General features: G+C 35.2%; 1 protein-coding gene across 2 annotated transcripts in view; it reads right to left on the bottom strand.

The window, feature by feature from the left end:
- Positions 1-19,141, bottom strand: part of pard3ab (par-3 family cell polarity regulator alpha, b) — a gene marked incomplete at its 3' end in the record, with an annotated part of 183,199 nt that overhangs the window by 54,884 nt on the left and 109,174 nt on the right. The window contains 4 exon segments of one of the 2 annotated variants that reach the window (NM_001423693.1): positions 5,161-5,391; positions 8,397-8,504; positions 15,561-15,780; positions 17,757-17,987. In NM_001423693.1, coding sequence (NP_001410622.1) covers positions 5,161-5,391; positions 8,397-8,504; positions 15,561-15,780; positions 17,757-17,987 — 790 coding nt within the window. 2 annotated transcript variants of the gene reach the window in all.

Below are 19,141 nucleotides of genomic sequence, written 5' to 3'. Positions count from 1 at the left end.
GGACCTCAAGCTGACAGCCAGAATGCAGGAGCGCTCTGATTTCTAGGTCAGATACTCTCTGTATGTGTGTGTGGGTGTGTGTGTGTGTCTGGCTAAAGCTGTGACATTGTGAAAATGACTCTATTATTGTTGGATTTCCAATTTAACCTCTTTCACAACTGATCTTGGGCATTGTTCTGAGTGTACAGAGACTAACCGATGCCTCTAGATTGCATGTTTAGCAACCAAGTGTGTTTCACAAGCTTACAAAAGTCAAAGAAAACAAAACAACTGAAAGGTGAAAACTCTTAAAATCAACTTATATTATTATATTCTTGTTATATTATGTTATTTGTCTGCCTATTTGATGTCATAACATCTCATTATGTGCACAATAATAAAATCATGATATCAAAAAAAACAAAAAAAAAACGGAAAAGGCCGTCTTAGATTGCCACGCTGACAGACGATTTGGTTTAAAGTAATACTGTCTAACAGCTTGTAAAGAAGCTGATTGGCCGAAACAAAACAAAACAGGAAGCTTTAAGGTGACTACAAATGACATACTGTTTGTATAGCACAACACACAAATACACACACAGCATTTCCCTCTAATAACCGTTACAACACCCCCACCCACAAACTGTGGCCCCTTTAAGATCCACTTCCCTCTGCAGATTTGTGAGGATAATTCCCACAGTTCCATTCTGAGGAATGACACCCACTTCCTGTTCCCTGAGGGCTCTTACAGGAAGTGGCCTTCCTGTCTCGCTAAGCCTGTGTTTGTTTTAGTCACAAGAAAACATGCAACTCTCACAAAACCCAAACAAAGCTGTCCCACAAACTGGCTTTTATTAAAGCCCCTGAGAATGACTTTACACTATCGATGTTCATTTCCACACATTCCCGTGATCATTTTAATAAAGATTTAATTAAGGAATTCATCATTAACCTTAGTAATGTGAGAGGTGTCTACTTCAGTCACACATGAGTTATATTTCCATTCAACAATGCGAATTAGACAATTTCAAAGAGAGCAAAGAGAGAAAAAAAAATCATCACTTCCTGATAAACTGGCACCAAAATACTCCGTCTTCGTATAGACCAACAACAAAACCACGTAGAAAAAATGTGCAGCTTTGAACATACCCATGTTCCTGTGGACACTGAGGTAACCTCTTAATGGTTAAAAACAATGACTAAGGAGTCATTCACACTCAACTCTTTCCTCTTTTCCAATGCGCTTTTACTAATGTCCAGAGTTGGGTGTAACATGTTCCACAGTAACGCGTTACTGTATTCTAATTCAGGGTTCAAAGATAAAGATTTTTTCTACTGGTCTGATCGGGCCAATGGTTCAGATTTTTGCCAAAATTTTCACTGGCCCTTCAAAAAAAAAAAGACAGTTAATAGTTATTTTTTAGGCACATATTTTAAATTATGTTTTAAAAATAACATCTGTGAATATAAAATTTCAATATTTCATTCATTCCTTTTCTTTTTGGCTAAGTCCCTATATCAATCAGGGGTGACCACAGCGGATTGGTCCAACTTATCCAGCATATGTTTTACGCAGCAGATGCTCTTCCAGCTGCAAACCATCACTGGGAAACATCTATACACACTTACACTCATACACTACGGAAAATTTAGCTTACCCAATTCATCTGTACTGCATGTGTTTGGACTTGTGGGGGAAAGCGGAGCACCCAAAGGAAACCCACACCAACACGGATTTCAATATTTAAAAAATGTAAAAATTTATAATGAGCAAAATTCAGTGTTATGCAAACAAAAAGAGCAGTATGGAAAATGTGGCGGCATTTTATTGCAGTTCGAAATTATTTAACAAAAGGTGGTTGACTGGAAAATAATGCAAAAAAATATATATATATTTTTAAAAATTATAAATATCGCTATAAATAACTTTTTTCATTGTGTTCTCATGTAAATGTCTGCTTCCAAGACATTAGAAACAGACATTTTATTTTAGCTTCATAATTTGATGTTGCCGCCATGCTGCCGTCTCTTCGCTGTACTGGTTGTTACCATTTTACGGGAAAAAAACACTGTCCAAAACATCAAATCCGATAAGAGGATCCGAAAAGCAATATGGCGTTTACGATATTGCAGAGAAGATAGCATTTTGAAGACTTAAAGCACAAGCTTAAAATGCACACAAATGACAAATAGTCAATAATTACATGATTACATAATATTTCTAATTATATGGGGAACGCAGTAATGTAACTAATTACTTTTTAAAGTTGTGTAATTTAATAACAGTTACTAAAGTCAATGTAATTGCATTACTTGAGTTACAAACAGTTTTAGAAGAAAAATGCTTTGTTTAAATCACGTTTTCAACTGTAACATCAGTTAATAAGCATGCACTTTTAAATTGCTGGAGAATGCTTGCTGAAATGGTTGCTGTTGAGAGTGGCTTCTTCTTCAAGTGGAAATACAGACATTACTTTGATTTCATTGAGCATAAAAACAAAAATATTGCTGCGAAATGAGGTCTACGTCCATTCTCTAAAGAACTTCTTACTTCTTTTAACTCGACCAGCAACTTGTTCAAGCACTTGAACAGAAAGCATTCTATAACAATACTCGTCACCAAGGAGGACACCGGTGCTCAAAAATACAGAAGTATAGAGAAGCGTAGCTGCCTATGGGGCCGTTCACATATTGCATCTTTTGCACGCTCAAGCTTGTTATTTCTAATGAAGGCGCAAGGCTTGCGCACAAATATTCGGAGTGCATATTGCACACGGCCATTTTCCAGGCAGATCAGTTGAAAACTGCGAGTCATGTAACAAGAACTGACCAATCAGCTTCATACTTTGCATGAAATATATACAATTCAGTAGACTAATTACCTCAGACAAACACAGAACACCCAAACACTGCAGTGCTTTTTGATAATATAGATGTCAATAATCACAGGTATCCAGTTTTCTTCTAAATGTCTTACTTTGTGTAAAAAAAAAAAAAAAAAAAAAGACAAACAGGATTGAAACAAGTAGATAAGAGAATTTTAAGTTTTAACCGAACTCTTTAAGTCTTTTTATATGTCAAGTCAATATGTCAAGCTGCGGTGAAATACTAAATTACTGAAACAGCTGCAGTTTATTTTGTATTTTCATTGTTATATTTTATATGTTTTAAAAGTAACTTCAGATTACTAATTACTTTACTTTGGTTACTTTTTACATGAAGTAATATAATCACATTACAAATTCCATTAGTATTTCAGTAATTTGTAATCTATAATTTTTTTTAAGTAACTTACTAAACACTTCTAATGTGCTTGACTGACATGTGTGACCGTTATGCTCTGCTATTGGATGTTTTGAAGCACCTCGTACATGAGCACCACTTTTTTAAGATGCCATAACGGTCCTAGAGGGCAAGCGTCCAGGAAAGTTTAGCTCTAACCCTAATCAAACACACCTGAAGCGGCTAATCAAGCTCTTACTAGATATACTAGAAACTTCCTGGCAGGTGTGTTGAAGCAAGTTGGAGATAAACTCTCCAGGACACCGGCCCTTTAACACCGAATTTGGACACCCCTGGTCTAGATGAATCATGTGACGATCTAACATTTTGGAATTCTGTTGTTACAACTCTCTCTGGCTGCGTCTGAAATGGCCTACTACTCGAGTTGTAACTACACTTCAATTAGGGCTGCACGATACTGGAATAATCTGATATTGCGATATTTTATTTTTCTGCTATAAATATTGTGCTATCAATACAGTTTCAAAAGATGGTTTGAATAGCTCTATTTGGCATTTTCTTACTATTTTCTATTTTGTTTTTCTTCCTTTGCTTTGTTTTGTTTCTAATCCAAATATCTACAAATTCTTGGAGTCAAAATTAATGGTTTTTCCTTAAAAGAAGTAAAATTATCTTCCAATTTGGTAAAATAATCATGTTTCAATTGAAATGTAGATATTTGGACTAGAAACTTTTTCGTATCAATTCATAAATCATAATAGTATCAATTCTGCATGAATAATTAAATAAAATATATCTTTGTTACACCTTCAAACATCATCATTTTTTGTTCAAATGTTCTTAACTCTCCTAAAATGCTGTCACAGGTCTTAAAAACACATGCAAATTATAAACCTTCATTATTATGGTTAAACATAGCAGTGACTCTACAAATCACATTTGTCCTGTCGCTCATGGTCAACTATATTTCAGACTCAACAATCGTGTGATTTGACTATTGCAGATGCGCTCATTGCGATTTCGAATATGTGATATTCCATTTTAATTTACTACACAACTGTTTAAAAAGCATGGTCTTGGGACATACTACATCTGCCATTTGACGTCAGTTTACTCCCATTCAAGAATTCTCCTGGCATAGCATGGTGAGACATCATAGCATAGCGTAGCGTCCAATGTATGTAAACTTTACAATGTCCCCAGAAGTGGTAGGTCATGCTGTTTTTCGAATATAAGTTTGGACATACAGTACTGTACTACTTGGCTCACACATTGTTTTTAACATACTATATAATAGAAAAGTATGCAATTTCGGATGAACCCTCTCACTATGGCTCTGTGTCTATAGAAGTAGTCGGCATGACCATTTTTTATTTGATGGCAACATGTTGGAGAAAGCAGTCATAATGGATGTGTTTGGATATCCTTAAATGGCTTAAAAAAATCTATTCCAAAGCACTGAGTCTTTTTAGATGCAGACACAAAGACGTATTCTGTGTGAATGGTGCCTTCTTTCAGTTTCAGCAGCACAATTTCAGAAGTACAGACTGGCAACTGGTGCACGTGTGTGTGTGTGTGTCCATGTACAGTAAGCCATTACATTTATTGTATTGTGTGCAAAAGATGCTGTGCATATTAAGGAAAATCTGGAGAGAATCAAAAACACCAACACAACACTGAATGTCAAACTGATGGCCTGTTCTGTTTCTCCAAGTAATTAATTCCTGCTCGCTTATTTTTCCCCTGGCATCTGTTTTAGATGTACAGTTAGGCCTCAAACATTTCACAGTAATGGAAATCAACCATGTTAAACCAACCATCAATTGACCAATGCCATGTTGTTGGAAGCAGATTGGATGGGATTCATCATCCTGCGCGCCCACTTGAGTTTCATGATAGAACTTTGCATTTCTGCAATTCTGAAAAGCTGATTAGTACCTGTCTGAAGCGGAGGGGTGTCCATTGCGTCCGTTCTGCTTCTGTGTGTATGGTGAATCTGGAGGAGTGTGGATGCGATGGTACCCGCCGTGCTCCAGAGAGCCGATGCCTGCGTACGGAGGCTCCTCGGGAGGAAGTGAGGTCAGGGTGGATCGGCTGAAGTCCTGGATCTCGGCATAGTCTCGCTCTCTGGCCTGACGCTGACGAATCTCTCGCGTTTTTGCCTGGATCCTGCATAGACACAGATATTAAGAAAAAAATTTGAAAATAGACGCACAATAAAAAGGAAAGATTAAAAAGTATTAAATAACAAATCAACAGAAGATGAAAAGTGTCATATTATTACAGAAATTACTGAAGAATAAAGTTTAGTTTGGTACTAACCTAAACATATCCAGTTAAAAATGTCTCGGTGCTTTGAATATTCATTATATATGCATTATTTTTTGTTTATGACGTACAGTAAACAATATATATATATATATTTTTCTATGGTTTCAGTAAATCAAATTAAGGGTGATGAAACTCTAAAAGACATTTTCTGAGATATACACTAACCATCCACTTTATTAGATACACCTGTCCAACTGCTTATTAAAGCAAATTTCTAATTAGCCAGTCACACGGCAGCAACGGAATGCATTTAGGCATGAAGACATGGTCAAGACAATCTGCTGCAGTTAAAACCGAGCATGAGAATGGGGAAGAAAAATGATTTAAGTGACTTTGAATGTGGCATGGTTGTTGTTGCGAGATGGGCTGGTCTAAGTATTTCAGAAACTGTTGATCTACTGGGATTTTCATGCACACCCATTTCTAGGCTTTACAGGGAATGGTCTGAAAAAGAAAAAAATATCCAGTGAGCAGCAGTTCTGTGGGAGCAAATGCCTTGTTGATGCCAGACTTCAAAGACTGGTTCCAGCTGATGGAAAGGCAACAGTAACTCAATTAACCTCTTGCTACAAGCGAGTTATGCAGAAGAATCTCTGAATGCACAACACGTCCAACCATGAGGAGGATGGGCTACAGCAGCAGAAGAACACACAGGCTGCAACTCCTGTCAGCTAAGAACAGGAAACTAAGGCTACAATTAACACAGGTTCACCAAAACTGGACAAAAGAAGATTGGAAAAACATTGCCTGGTCTGATGAGTCTTGATTTCTGCTGCCACAATCGGATGGGAGGGTCAGAATTTGGCATCAACACCATGAAAGCATGGATCCATCCTGCCTTGTATCAACAGTTCAGGCTGGTGGTGGTGGTGTATTGGTGTGGGGGATATTCTCTTGACACACTTTGGGCCCGTTAGTACCAAATGAGAATTGTGTCAACGCCACAGCCTACCTGAGCTTTGTACCAGACCATGTCCATCCCTTTATGACCACACAGTGTACCCATCTTCTGATAGCTATTTCCAACAGGATAACGCGCCATGTCTAAGCGTGAATTATCTCAGACTGGTTTCCTGAATATGACAATGAGTTCACTGTACTTAAATGGCCTCCACAGACGCCAGAGCTCAATCCAATAGAGCACCTTTGGGATGTGGTGGAGCAGAAGATTCACACCATGGATGTGCAAATCTATAGCAACAGTGTGATGCTATCATGTCAATATGGACCAAAATCTCAGAGCAATATTTCCAGTAACTTGTTGAATCTATGCCACAAAGTGGCAGTTCTGACGGCAAAAGGGGGTCCAAGCCGGTACTAGTAAGGTGTACCTAATAAAGTGGCCAATGAGTGTTTATGTGTGTGGCACGTTGATAAAACATCTACATTTTACTATTGAGTGAAAATGTATTATTTTAGCATTGTTTAGAATAAATTTGTTCTTCCAGTTTAAAAATACATTTCAAAGCAAATTCACAGCCAGTTGTCTTTTAAAAAAGACGAGCTTTCAGTTCGTCCTTTACTTTCGCCACAAATTTGGTAAGTGTGTGCTTCAATGTAGCCTACTTTGCTTATTAAGATGGCTAGGAAATACATTAACATAAAAACTTTAAGCTCTTACAATTTTAGAAGAGATAATTTCCTTGACAATCAAAGTGGTTACTAAGTGGCTTGCTATAATAATACTAAAATAGTATTTTTTCCCAAACGTCACTGTTAAAAATATGGAAATAAATAAATAATGCAAAGATCATTTGGCCACAAATATAATGTGATATACACTAACTAGCCACTTTATTAGGTACACCTTACTAGTACCAGGTTGGAACCCTTTATGCCTTCAGAACTGCCTTAATCATTCGTGGCATAGATTCAACACGGTACTGGAAATATTCCTTAGAGATTTTAGTCCATATTGACATGATAGCATCATGCAGTTGCTGGTACCAACAACCAAGCCACATTCAAAGTCACTTAAATTTCTGTTCATCCCCATTACGATGCTCAGTTGGACAGGTATACCTAAAAAAATGTCCAGTTTTTTTCCTAATACACATATAATACATACATACATCCATACATACATACATATATATATATATATATATATATATATATATATATATATATATATATATATATATATATATATATATATATATATATATATATATATATATATATATAATTTTTTTTCCTAATACAATTTAAAAGAATTTATTATGGTTTTAGTTGTAGCTAAGTCTTTGAAGTTTTTACAATATGGCTATAATTCAGTTTTAGCTTATTTCAGTAGATGAAGTTCACTGGGGAAAAAATCCTTTGTAACTACAAAAACAAACATAAAAATGTATAAATGGTGTCAAAACCCAAAACCTAATTTATTATGACCAAAAAAAGGAGCAGGTTTATAAACCCCTCAAAAGCAGGATGATTTATGAATGTGTGCGACAGAGAAAGATTAAGAAAGAGATTGAAGGAGTAGCGAGTGCTCAGCAGGGTCTCGCAGGACAGAAGGTAGACCGGAGGGGGTTCAACATGGCATTATTAATAAAACAACATGAACACACATACACCTGCAGGCATACATACATACACACACACACAATCAACCTCAAATGACCAAAACATATTAGGCTTTTACTCAAGCATTAGAACAAGAGCTTCACCAAACAATGACAGCCCTGAAACAATCACCAGGAAGAGGGTTTGAGGATGTGGGTAAGACTGGCAGGTAAAGTGTCAGGAAATGCCTTTGATTAGAGGTTAATGATGATGAAGGTTAGTGTGTGTGTGTGTGTGTGTGTGTGTGTGTGTGTGTGTGTGTGTGTGTGTGTGTTTACCTCTCCTGCTCTTGCTTCATTCTGCGAGTCTCCTCTTCAGATGCATGGGTTTCCTCTGCTTTCCACTTGGCACCGTCTAATCGCTCATCCTTACGGTACTTTCCAAACCTGCAACACACACAAAACATGGATATCACAGGCTGAAGTGGTAATACTGACTGTAAATATTTTTATTGAAGCTGTAAAGATGTGAGCTACTTAATTAAAAACATACAGGGGAATAAAACTAAATTGTGTTTGACTCAAAAATTCTAACAATAATTTATCAATTTAAACAAGCTACATTTTTGAACGGTCTCTTGAAGAAATAAAATGATGACTATAACACTATTATGATAAAGTTTTTATATAATAGTTTAAAATTCTATACAGAAGTGTATTTATAAAATGATTAAAATAATAATGATTATTATTATTATTATTTTATAAAAATGTAATTACATATTAACAGTAAAATTACAAACTACTGCAATAATATTAATAATTAATATACAAGAAATATTGATTATTAGTATAATTTTTTTATTATAATAATTTGAATTAACAGTAATTTAACATGACTAAAATAATAATAATAATGAATTTTATTATATTTATGTAATTGCAGGGCATCAGTAAAATGACAAAAATGCAACAAATAATCCTAATCAGTTATATACAAAAAATCATAAATATTAGTATAAAAGTATTACAAAAAAAACTAAAACTATATGACATATTTTCCCTGCCCCTGGGTTAAGCTATGAATGGAGACCACAAAGAAAACATGTTAATTAATTAATTTTTTTACAGCTGTACCTTTTGCATATTTGTATTTAGATATTTGTCTGTATTTTTGTAAGGCCTAATATGTTACTTTTATCTATAATGTTATTTTATCTATCTTATTATATATTTTTATTTGTGTTTTGTTTTTTATGTTGTTCTTGATGCAAGAATATATTATTGTATTGCTAAATTCAGAGAGAAAGAAAATGTGAACTTATTGTTCTCTGACTAACGTGCATCAATAAAACAGAGTTTAATTAATGCTGTATTACATAATAAACAAAAGCTAAATTAAAATTCGAATTTACTGTTACAGTATATACAGTGGAAGTCAGAATTATTAAACCCCCTGAATTATTACCTCTGTTTATTTTTTACTTAATTCCTTTTTAATGGAGAGAAGATTTTTTTTTCAACACATTTCTAAACATAATAGTTTAATAACTTATTTCAAATAACTGATTTATTTTCTCTTTGCCATGTTGACAGTAAATAATATTTGACTAAATATTTTCAGGACACTTCTATACAGCCTAAAGTGACATTTAAAGGCTTAACTAGATTAATTAGGTTAACTAGGCAGGTTAGGGTAATTAGGCAAGTTATTGTATATCGATGGTTTGTTCTGTAAACTATCGAAAAAATATAGCTTAAAGGGGCTAATAATGTTCTTAAAATAGTGTTTAAAAATTAAAAACTGCTTTTATTCTAGCCGAAATAAAACAAATAAGACTTTCTCCAGAAGAAACAATATTATCAGACATACTGTGAAAATTTCCCTAAAAATCATTTGGGAAATATTTAAAAGATAAAAAATAATTCAAAGGGGGGCTAATAATTCTGATTTGAACTGTATGTGCATTTGTATATGTGGAATACAGTATATGGTTTTATTTGTCTTAGCCCATTTCACTTCAACAATATATTTACCTGTACAACTGAATTTGGATGCTTTGGGAAAGTGAGGGGGGAGAATTAAAATGTAAAAAAAGGTGTAATTTCATGTTAAATTTCAAGTGTTTTTTTTTCTACAATAAAATCTTTAATAAAATGTTTTGCATATCTAAAAAATTATTTCAAAATTTTATTTATGCAGTCTTTGCAAGTTGCTAATTGCATTCTTACAACTACATATTTTTAAAAGAAAAAGTAAACTTGCCACTAAAAGGTTCATGCAGTCACCAACACTAATTCTTAACACACATTGACAGTGATTGTCCAGGGTTAACTTTAACCCCAGTATGTAATAATTCAGCATTTCTCTCAATTAACAAAGCATCTTAATTCAAAGAATTATTAAATATTTTTTTGGGATACAAAATAATGAAGCTTCACGTGCCACTTTAAATTCAATGGGCTGAGAAAATCTGAAAAAGCTCTTCAACCCATCAGCTCTAATTTCACTGACATTAAAGCTCTTAATCCATCTATTCTAATTCATTTAACAAACTAATCACTGTTTTGCAACTCGGCAAAGAGAGAGAGAGTGCGCTAAAAGGTCTACTCTTCTCTGCAAATCTTTGCTTTATCAAGCATATCAATTCATTAATATTCCGCTGACATGTGCGCGAAATGTGTGTGCGTGAGAGAGGGAAAGCTGAATGGAGTTTCAATACATTTATTTGCATCCCACTTCTGATATTTGTCTGCGCTCATTAATATGTAGAGCGCTCATTAATATGTAGCAGGTAGCTTTTGGCTCAGCCAGGCAGATGACAGCCATTAACACGCTCCACTGCCCCAGAAGCAGTCGGGAAAAATATTCGACGTTTTTCAAAAATGATTTATCTATTGCTGACAGATTCAAAAAGCTTCAAATGAGCTCTCTTTCTCTCCTCTCCAGTCCGGTCTGGCAAACTTGAGAGAAACTCCAGACTTTTCCTCAGGGTCTTTGGATGTGATTGTCCATCCTGCCTGGAGCTCGGGGAACACACTGTCAATCCGCACTGCCTATCAATATTCATCCCTCTATTTCAACACTATTACTTTTTAATAATTGGCGAAGAAGTCCAAGCACTCACTGAGAAGACCTGCAGTCTGCTAAAAATCAAAGTATGACTAATTTTGCTTTAACAAATTTATTTTATTCAGGAAAGAGCAAGTTTTTCCCTCTGTATCTATAAATTAAATCGAATAATCTTTATTTGCTTTTTACACTTTAGACTGTAATAAAGCAGCTCAAGCCTTGATTTTGAGTCTTAATTTGGCAACAACTTTCTCTCTATTTCAGCAAATGGAATGAATTTTGGTGACATCTTATTGTGACTGTCACGATCACCAGCGATCGTAACTTCATAGATCACTGGATCTCACTCACAACAACTTATGGACTACAAATCTGCCATTTATGGACTAAATTTTCATACATGTACTCTGCTCACACACACACATGCTTCCTCATTCTGACTGATTACACTCGCACCACCTGAGGATTGTCAAAGATTGATTACACACACTATTTAAGCAGCACACACTCACTTCCATTGCTGAGTCTTGTTTACTGTTAGTGACACTACAACGCGTTTACCTCGTCTTGTTTCCCCGTGTTTTGATCGTCGCCTAGTTTATCTCTTTGTCCCTGTTTGCCGTTTGCCTTCCGACCTCTCGCCTGTTGTTATACTGTGATTCTGAGCTGCCTTTATACACCTGTTTGCACCCGTGTTGACCATTGCTTGCCTGACTACTCCAATAAACCTGAACGTTGATCCTAACTCAGTTGTCGGTGTCACTCCCCGTGTTACAGTGACACATAATTTGGGAAAGTGCTCTGGGCAAATTGACTACCCTTTCATTTTGTTAGTGGCTGTTTTTGCCCCATTGGCTTTTATTCCATTTTTTTATAAGCCATGACACCATATAAAAATGGATTTTTTTGTTGTTGGTGGTGGTTTTTCCTGTTGGGAAGAGGTCAAATTTGTAATTTTTATTGCTGATCATGAGTTGCAGGGCAAGAAAGTGTAGTTTCTGCCTTTTAAATAGAGCATTGGTGTCCAAACTTGGTCTCATATTTTAGTTCCAATCCCAATTCAACACACCTGAACCAGCTAATCAAGCTCTTTCTAGGTATACTAGACTTCCAGGCAGGTCTGTTGGAGGAAGTTGGAGATAAACTATGCAGGCCCTCCAGGACCGAGTTTGGACACCCCTGATATAGAGTCATATAGAGTATACACTACCAGACAAAACTCTTGCCACCTATCCAAGTTTCAGGAACAGCAAATAATAACTTGACTTCTAGTTGATCATTTGGTATCAGACTTGTGGCTTATATGTAAGGCAAAGGCATCTAAATTACACCTATTTTACCAAAATAAAATATGATCAGGCCTCGATTTGTAATTATTTAATTAGGACAATAAGGTCCAACTTTGCTTAGACAAAAGTCTTGTTACTTAACAGAAATAATGTACAGTATAGAATATTAAATCATGGTGCGGTGGAAAAATAATAAATTTTGTGTCTGACTCCCACAAGCTTGGAGGACTGCATCCATACATTTCTGCAATGACTCAAATAACTTAATAAGGTCATCTGGAATGGCAAAGAAAGCGTTCTTGCAGGGCTCCCAGAGTTCATCAAGATTCTTTGGATTCATCTTCAATGCCTCCTCCTTCCTCTTACCACTGACATGCTCAATAATGTTCATGTTTGGTGACTGGGATGGCCAATTTGAAAAAATCTACCTTCTGCCACTTTTCCAAATGATTGACTAGAAGTCAAGTTATTATTTGTTGCATTTACAACTGAGATCAACGACAAGACTTTTATCAGGTAGTGTAGTGTAGTGTACTGTAGTGTGTGTGTGTGTGTGTGTGTGTGTGTGTGTGTGTGTGAGAGAGAGAAACACATTTGACTTGATATGACTGAAAAAATCTAAATAAGCACCTCAGCTCTTAGAACATAGTAAACACAGTAAGTGTGTTTATGCACACATGCTATTATTTTCTGTTCTCCTCCATTGAACTCCACAAGGTTTTTTTTCACAGCTCTATCTAAAGGGTTATTGCTGCCAACTGATGATCAACAGTACAAATGACACATTTTACCTCTTCCCAACAGAGAAAACCAAACACAATCAAGAACGCATGATTATATGCTGTCATGGTTTTGCAATCAAAAAATGTCATTATAATGGAAGTCAATGGGGGGAAAACAGAAACAAACATAATAAAAGGGTAGTAAATTTGAATGATACACAAGGGTTAACATAGGTAAAGAAAGCGAATAAAAATGCCATAACGTTTCCGAATGCTTATTTTCCGCTTGAGCTGAATTTTTTAAACTGGAAAACTCTTCTCTTAAACACCTGAGTATTCAACTCCAGGAATGCCACAATATCCCAAAATGCCACCCTAGATTGCAAATTCAGTCATAAGGTTTTTTTTTTTACGTAGATGACCCATTTCCACTAAGCGGTATGGTACGATACAGTTTGGTATGCTTTTATGTCCATTTCCACTGTAAAAAGGTACCAAAAAACTTTTTGGGTACCCTTTCCTTTTTTTTAAATCTTTTCTTTTTCATTGATCTGCAGCTGTAATCTAATCCTGTTCATAGAGTGGTTAACATTACTACATAAGTATATATGTGTATACAGCATCTGTTTTGTGAGAAATGCTTCTCATATGATATGTGAACGACCGGTACAGCTAAACTTTTCATTTCTTCAAGCGAGAATGACGTCGACTGCAACGTTTTCCAAAAGGGAACCATTTGGCAGTGGAAAAACAAGTCTAACAAAGATGACTCGTACCATACCGAACCATTCTACTCAGTAAAAACGAGGCGCAATAGGGTATATGCAGAAGTATACAAAAGGTATAATTGCTTTTAATTTTGCAGTAACCTGGGGACAAAATCAACGTGTTTAAGGTCAGTTTTCTTTAAAAATGAAAAATCTTCCCTGCCTGATTGATATCCGATAAAAAGTGGGTCTCAAATTGTACAAGAAGCACTGCATTAAACGAAATTTTGCCACACCATGTCTTTCAAATATGAACATTTATTTTACTCCAGTGTTTACAGTGGTGTTTCTGCTCTCGCCTGCTGACCCTGACAGCACATGCGTGTCAATGGCTTATCATCTTGTTTTACGCTTGATCAACTAAATGAATGCTGAAGTTTAATTAACTGATTGTATTTTAAGTACATCACAACATTGATTCTGTAAAAGGAAGCATATAAAATGGAAAAAAGTCTCCTTAATCGTTCGGTGGAAGTTTATCAGTATGAGAAGAAACACAAGCTGTGAATATATGAATCAACCTGGTGAATAAACCATCTTTCTATTGATGTATGGTTTGCTGGGAGAAAAGAATAATCTGTTCAGATGCAAATATTGGAATATCTGGAATCTGAGGGTTCAACGATATCTAAATACTGATAAAACCGCCTTTTAATTTGCCAAAATGAAGTTGTCATCGCCAGTATTGCATGTTAAGTTAGTTTGTAGTAAACACTGGTTGAATGGATTACAATGAGTCATTACATCCCTAATTGTAATATAAACTACTGTGTTAATAATATGGTAATTATTATTATTAGATAGTTTGTTGGCGACACGTTGGTTTAGCGGTTAGCACTGCCGCCTCACAGCAAAAAAGTCACTGATTCGAGTCCCAGTTGAGCCAGCTGCCATTTCTGTGAGGAGTTTGCAGGTTTTCACTCGTGTGGGTTTCCCCTGGGTGCTCCGGTTTCCCCTACAGTCCAAAGACATGCACTATAAGTGAATTGGATGAACTAAATTGGCTGTAGTGTATTAGTGTGAGTGGGTATGTGTGCTTCCCAGTGCTGGATTTTGGCTGGAAGGGCAACCACTGCATAAAACATATGCTGGAATAGTTCCACAGTGGCGAGCTCTGATAAATAAGGGACTAAGCCGAAGGAAAATGAATGAATGGATAGTTTGAGTTAGCGTGTTATATATTATAAAAGTGTTCTAGTTGCTTTCCAATTTCTTCCTATTTTTGTTGCTGATATAAAAAACTGATTTGATTTGTGACAAAAACAAAAAGTGATCTGAACCCTGATTTTTGTGATCCATTTATTCACTACAAGCTATATTTCTCAAATCCGCCAGAACCCTACTTTAACATCCCTGCAAACATCCGCCACAGCATCAAGTGCTAGGGAGATTTGCATCTCTAAACACCACTCATTTTCCCTCCTCAAATCTTCCACCGATCTTGTTTTTCTGTCTATTGTTGCCTCGGTCTTTGAGTCAGTAACATGCCGATGTTGCGTTTGTTGGGCAAGGCTTTTTATTCTATTGTTAGATTTTGAGGTAATTAAGGACGTGAAGAAAAAAGTGCTCTGGGCTCATCTGCGCTCTTATCGTCATTTTTCTTAGTCTCTTTTATCTGACACAAAACGCTGTTCAGATCCGCTTTTAATTACCTGAACATCTCTCCGAGGCCCTTGAGCATTCCTTTCTTTGTTTTACCCTTCTCTTTCTCCGGCTTCTTTTTGTCCTTCCCCCCTTTTTCTTTCTTCTTGTCGTTTTCAGGCTGGTTTCCATTGATCAGCTGTTGCTCGGTGACAGGGAGTGGAGTGAGATCGGCCACGGTGGAAACTGAATCCCGGCCGGATCGAGAGCTTCCTTCAGTGTCCTCCTCCACTACAGGGTAAAGATAAATACTGTTATTATCAATCATTATTAACAAAATGAGCAGTTTTGTTAAGTGTGGTCATAGAAGTTGTGAAAAATTCTTTGTTTTGTCAAAAAAAAAAAAGTGTCTAATTCACACAAATTTATAATTTAATTAGTATAAAACCGTGGTCATTTTTAACCCTTTCATGTGAACGATCAGCCTTGGCTGGTCCCCAAAGCATATGATCACACTGGTGTGATTAGAACATTCAGAGCACACGTCATCAACTGCTAAAATTCAAATCTGTTGGTGCGTGCTGAGGCACAGAATACACCTAACTACAAGCTTCTCTATTCCTCTCCCAGATAAACACTTGCTTACCTTTATGTATTTTAGAAAAAAATATAAATAATCATGATGTAAATCCAGCAGCTCTAATCTCTCCTACGGTTGTTGCTAGAAGAGATACAGCTACCATCGGAGGTTAGCGAGCAACATTTATATTTATTCAATTATGCATTAATTGTATTTTATTAGCATCTCAACCCTAAACCCAACCATCACGATAATGTAAAAATATTTGTTGCACAGTGTCACAAAAAATATACTATATTGACACAAGTCTCCTCAGCTGTATCCCATCTAGACTTCACTGCGCTGTAGGAGAGGGTGCCGATTGCAGCTGTATCCCTTCTAGCAATAACGGCAGTGCCCATAACCCATCATATAACAAATTATATGATCTATATTAAGCTGTTTAATAGACAAAATATATGCCTTATCACATATTAGCATAAATACATAAATCATTGGGGCTGGTGGGTCACATTAAAAACTTGAAATGACGCATCACCATTGGAACTTTAGAACGCAATGAATTCTGAGTAACGGTCACAGTAAAAAAAAAAACTCACGCAGGAGGAGCAGCTGGAGTATTTAAAACTCACGCGTGAAAGGGTTAAATAGAGGCATGTCTCAGAAACCCCACCCCTAACCTTACCCATCCTTGAGAAAGAAGCAAATCGTATTACAGTAAATGTATGAATGAGTTTGTACATCTTTATAGGAATTCTGAATCTGCAAGCTCAGAATCTGCGTGCACAAAATTCCACTGATTTTTAGCCCATCATTGATTTTGTTTATTTACTTGTGTAAATGTGTGTGAATTTATATTTATTCAGCTTTTCAATTAATTTCAGTAATATTATTGAATAATATGAAAATATTTATATGATTTACTTACAATATAGATTGTAAAGTAAAATGTTCTGTCTTTTAGTAGAGATATTATATGAGAGACTTGCTTTGTTAACCAAATAAAGTGGATTTGCATTGTAAACATTAAATACAAGATAAACATGTAGTACTTTTTATTTCATATATTAAGGTTTTAGTTATGGTACTCCCAAAAGTCATTCTGCATAATCCCGCAGATTTTTTACAAAATTCTGCGCAGAAATAGCAGATGGATAATAGAAATATTTTGGGGTAAGTATTGTGATTAGGTTTGACATTTAAGTCCAATTTTTTACTTTTAAGGACATAGTTCATGTACAAATCATCCAAAAAAGACATGTTCCAAATGTATCTGAAATTTCGATCATGTTTTGAATATTGGAAACCATTGCAAGAATAAAAATGCAATGAGAAGTCAATGGCTTTCCAACATTCAAAACATGATCGAAATTTCAGATACATTTGGAACAACTGAAGGGTGAATAAATGATGAGAGAATTTTCAATGGTCACACTTTACAATAAGGTTTCATTAGTTACTAACATGAAAAATACTGCTACATCATTTATTAATCATAGTTCAACATATACAAACTCAATAACTAACGTTAAAAAGTATAAATAAATACCATAATTAATGTATGTTTATAAAATACAATAACCAATGTAACCTTATTGTAAAGTATTAACTATTAATTTTTAGGAGAACTATCACTTTAATCAAATCATCACTATTATTAGCTAAAACCAATCAGGAACTGCCGTACGTGTGTCCATGCACTCCTCTTCATCCTCATTGGCTGCAGGCCTGTCGTAGGATTTGTCAATGGCAGCTCTGAAACTCTCATTGCAGCCTCGTCCTCTTATAATCCGTGGTCGCGGCCGGTGAAACGGCATGTCACCGTTGAGCGTAACCTCTGCGACTGCGGTCTGTAAACTTTCCAGAGAGCTGGACTTCTTCAGTCCCAGAGACGGGCCCACATCACGCGTGGAAGAGCCTGAGGAAGAGTTCACCAGTTTAACCACATAACACAATCAACGACGCAGACCGCGTGCCACAAATCTCAAGCGTAACCCTGATAAAAGCAGGTACATTTATCTAAACATTATGAGTGTGTGTGTGTGCGCTGCTATTGTATGTAGTCAGCCATGGGAGCGAGTGAAAGTGTTTCTGTATTAAGTGATGAAGATAAATGAATGTAAGTGGAGGACAGGAAAGATTGCGTGAATTTATCTTCATCACGCAGCAGTGCCTTACTGAAGCGTGTCAAGACTCTCTCTGCTATTTTTAAATATAATAAGGCTGAGTGTTTGTAATACTACAATAGTAGAACAAAGCTGTTATTTTTCAGAAGAAAATGGCTTTAAACACCACTAAATATGTCAATAGTAATTTATTAAAATATTTTATATTAATAATAACAAAGAAAAATAAAGCAAGAAAATATTTTTTATAAATCATTTTAATAAAGTTTTAAAATATTATATATATATATAATATATATATATATATATATATATATATATATATATATATATATATATATATATATATATATATATATATATATATACACACACACACATACAGTTGATGTCAGAATTATTAGCCCCCCTGAACTATTAGGCTAATAGTTTATTTTTTCCCCTCAATTTCTGTTTAATGGAGAGAAGATTTTTTTTTCAACACATTTCTAATCAGAAAGTTTTAATAACTAATTTTTAATAACTGATTGATTTTGATCTTTGCCATGATGACAGTGAATAATATTTTACTAGATATTTTTATAGGCACTTTTATACAGTTTATAGTGATATTTAAAGGCTTAACTAGGTGAATCAGGTCAGGCAGGATAGGGTAATTAGGCAAGTTATTGTATAAAAATGGTTTGTTCTGTAGACTATTGAAAAAATGTGCTTAAAGGGGGTAATAAAAATTTAACCTTAAAAACCTTAAAAAAATTAAAACTGCTTTATTCTAGTCAAAATAATACAAACAAGACTTTTTCCAGAAAAAAATATATATTATCAGACATACTGTGAAAATGTCCTTGCTCTTTTAAACATCATTTGGGAAATATTGTAAAAAATAAAATAAATAAAATAAAATAATAATAATAAATAAAATAAAATTCAATGGGGGGCTAATAAT

This window comes from Danio rerio, chromosome 2 (genome assembly GCF_049306965.1).
Source record: "Danio rerio strain Tuebingen ecotype United States chromosome 2, GRCz12tu, whole genome shotgun sequence".
NCBI classification, from domain to species: domain Eukaryota; kingdom Metazoa; phylum Chordata; class Actinopteri; order Cypriniformes; family Danionidae; genus Danio; species Danio rerio.
This window is presented reverse-complemented; position numbering and strand designations above follow the sequence as displayed.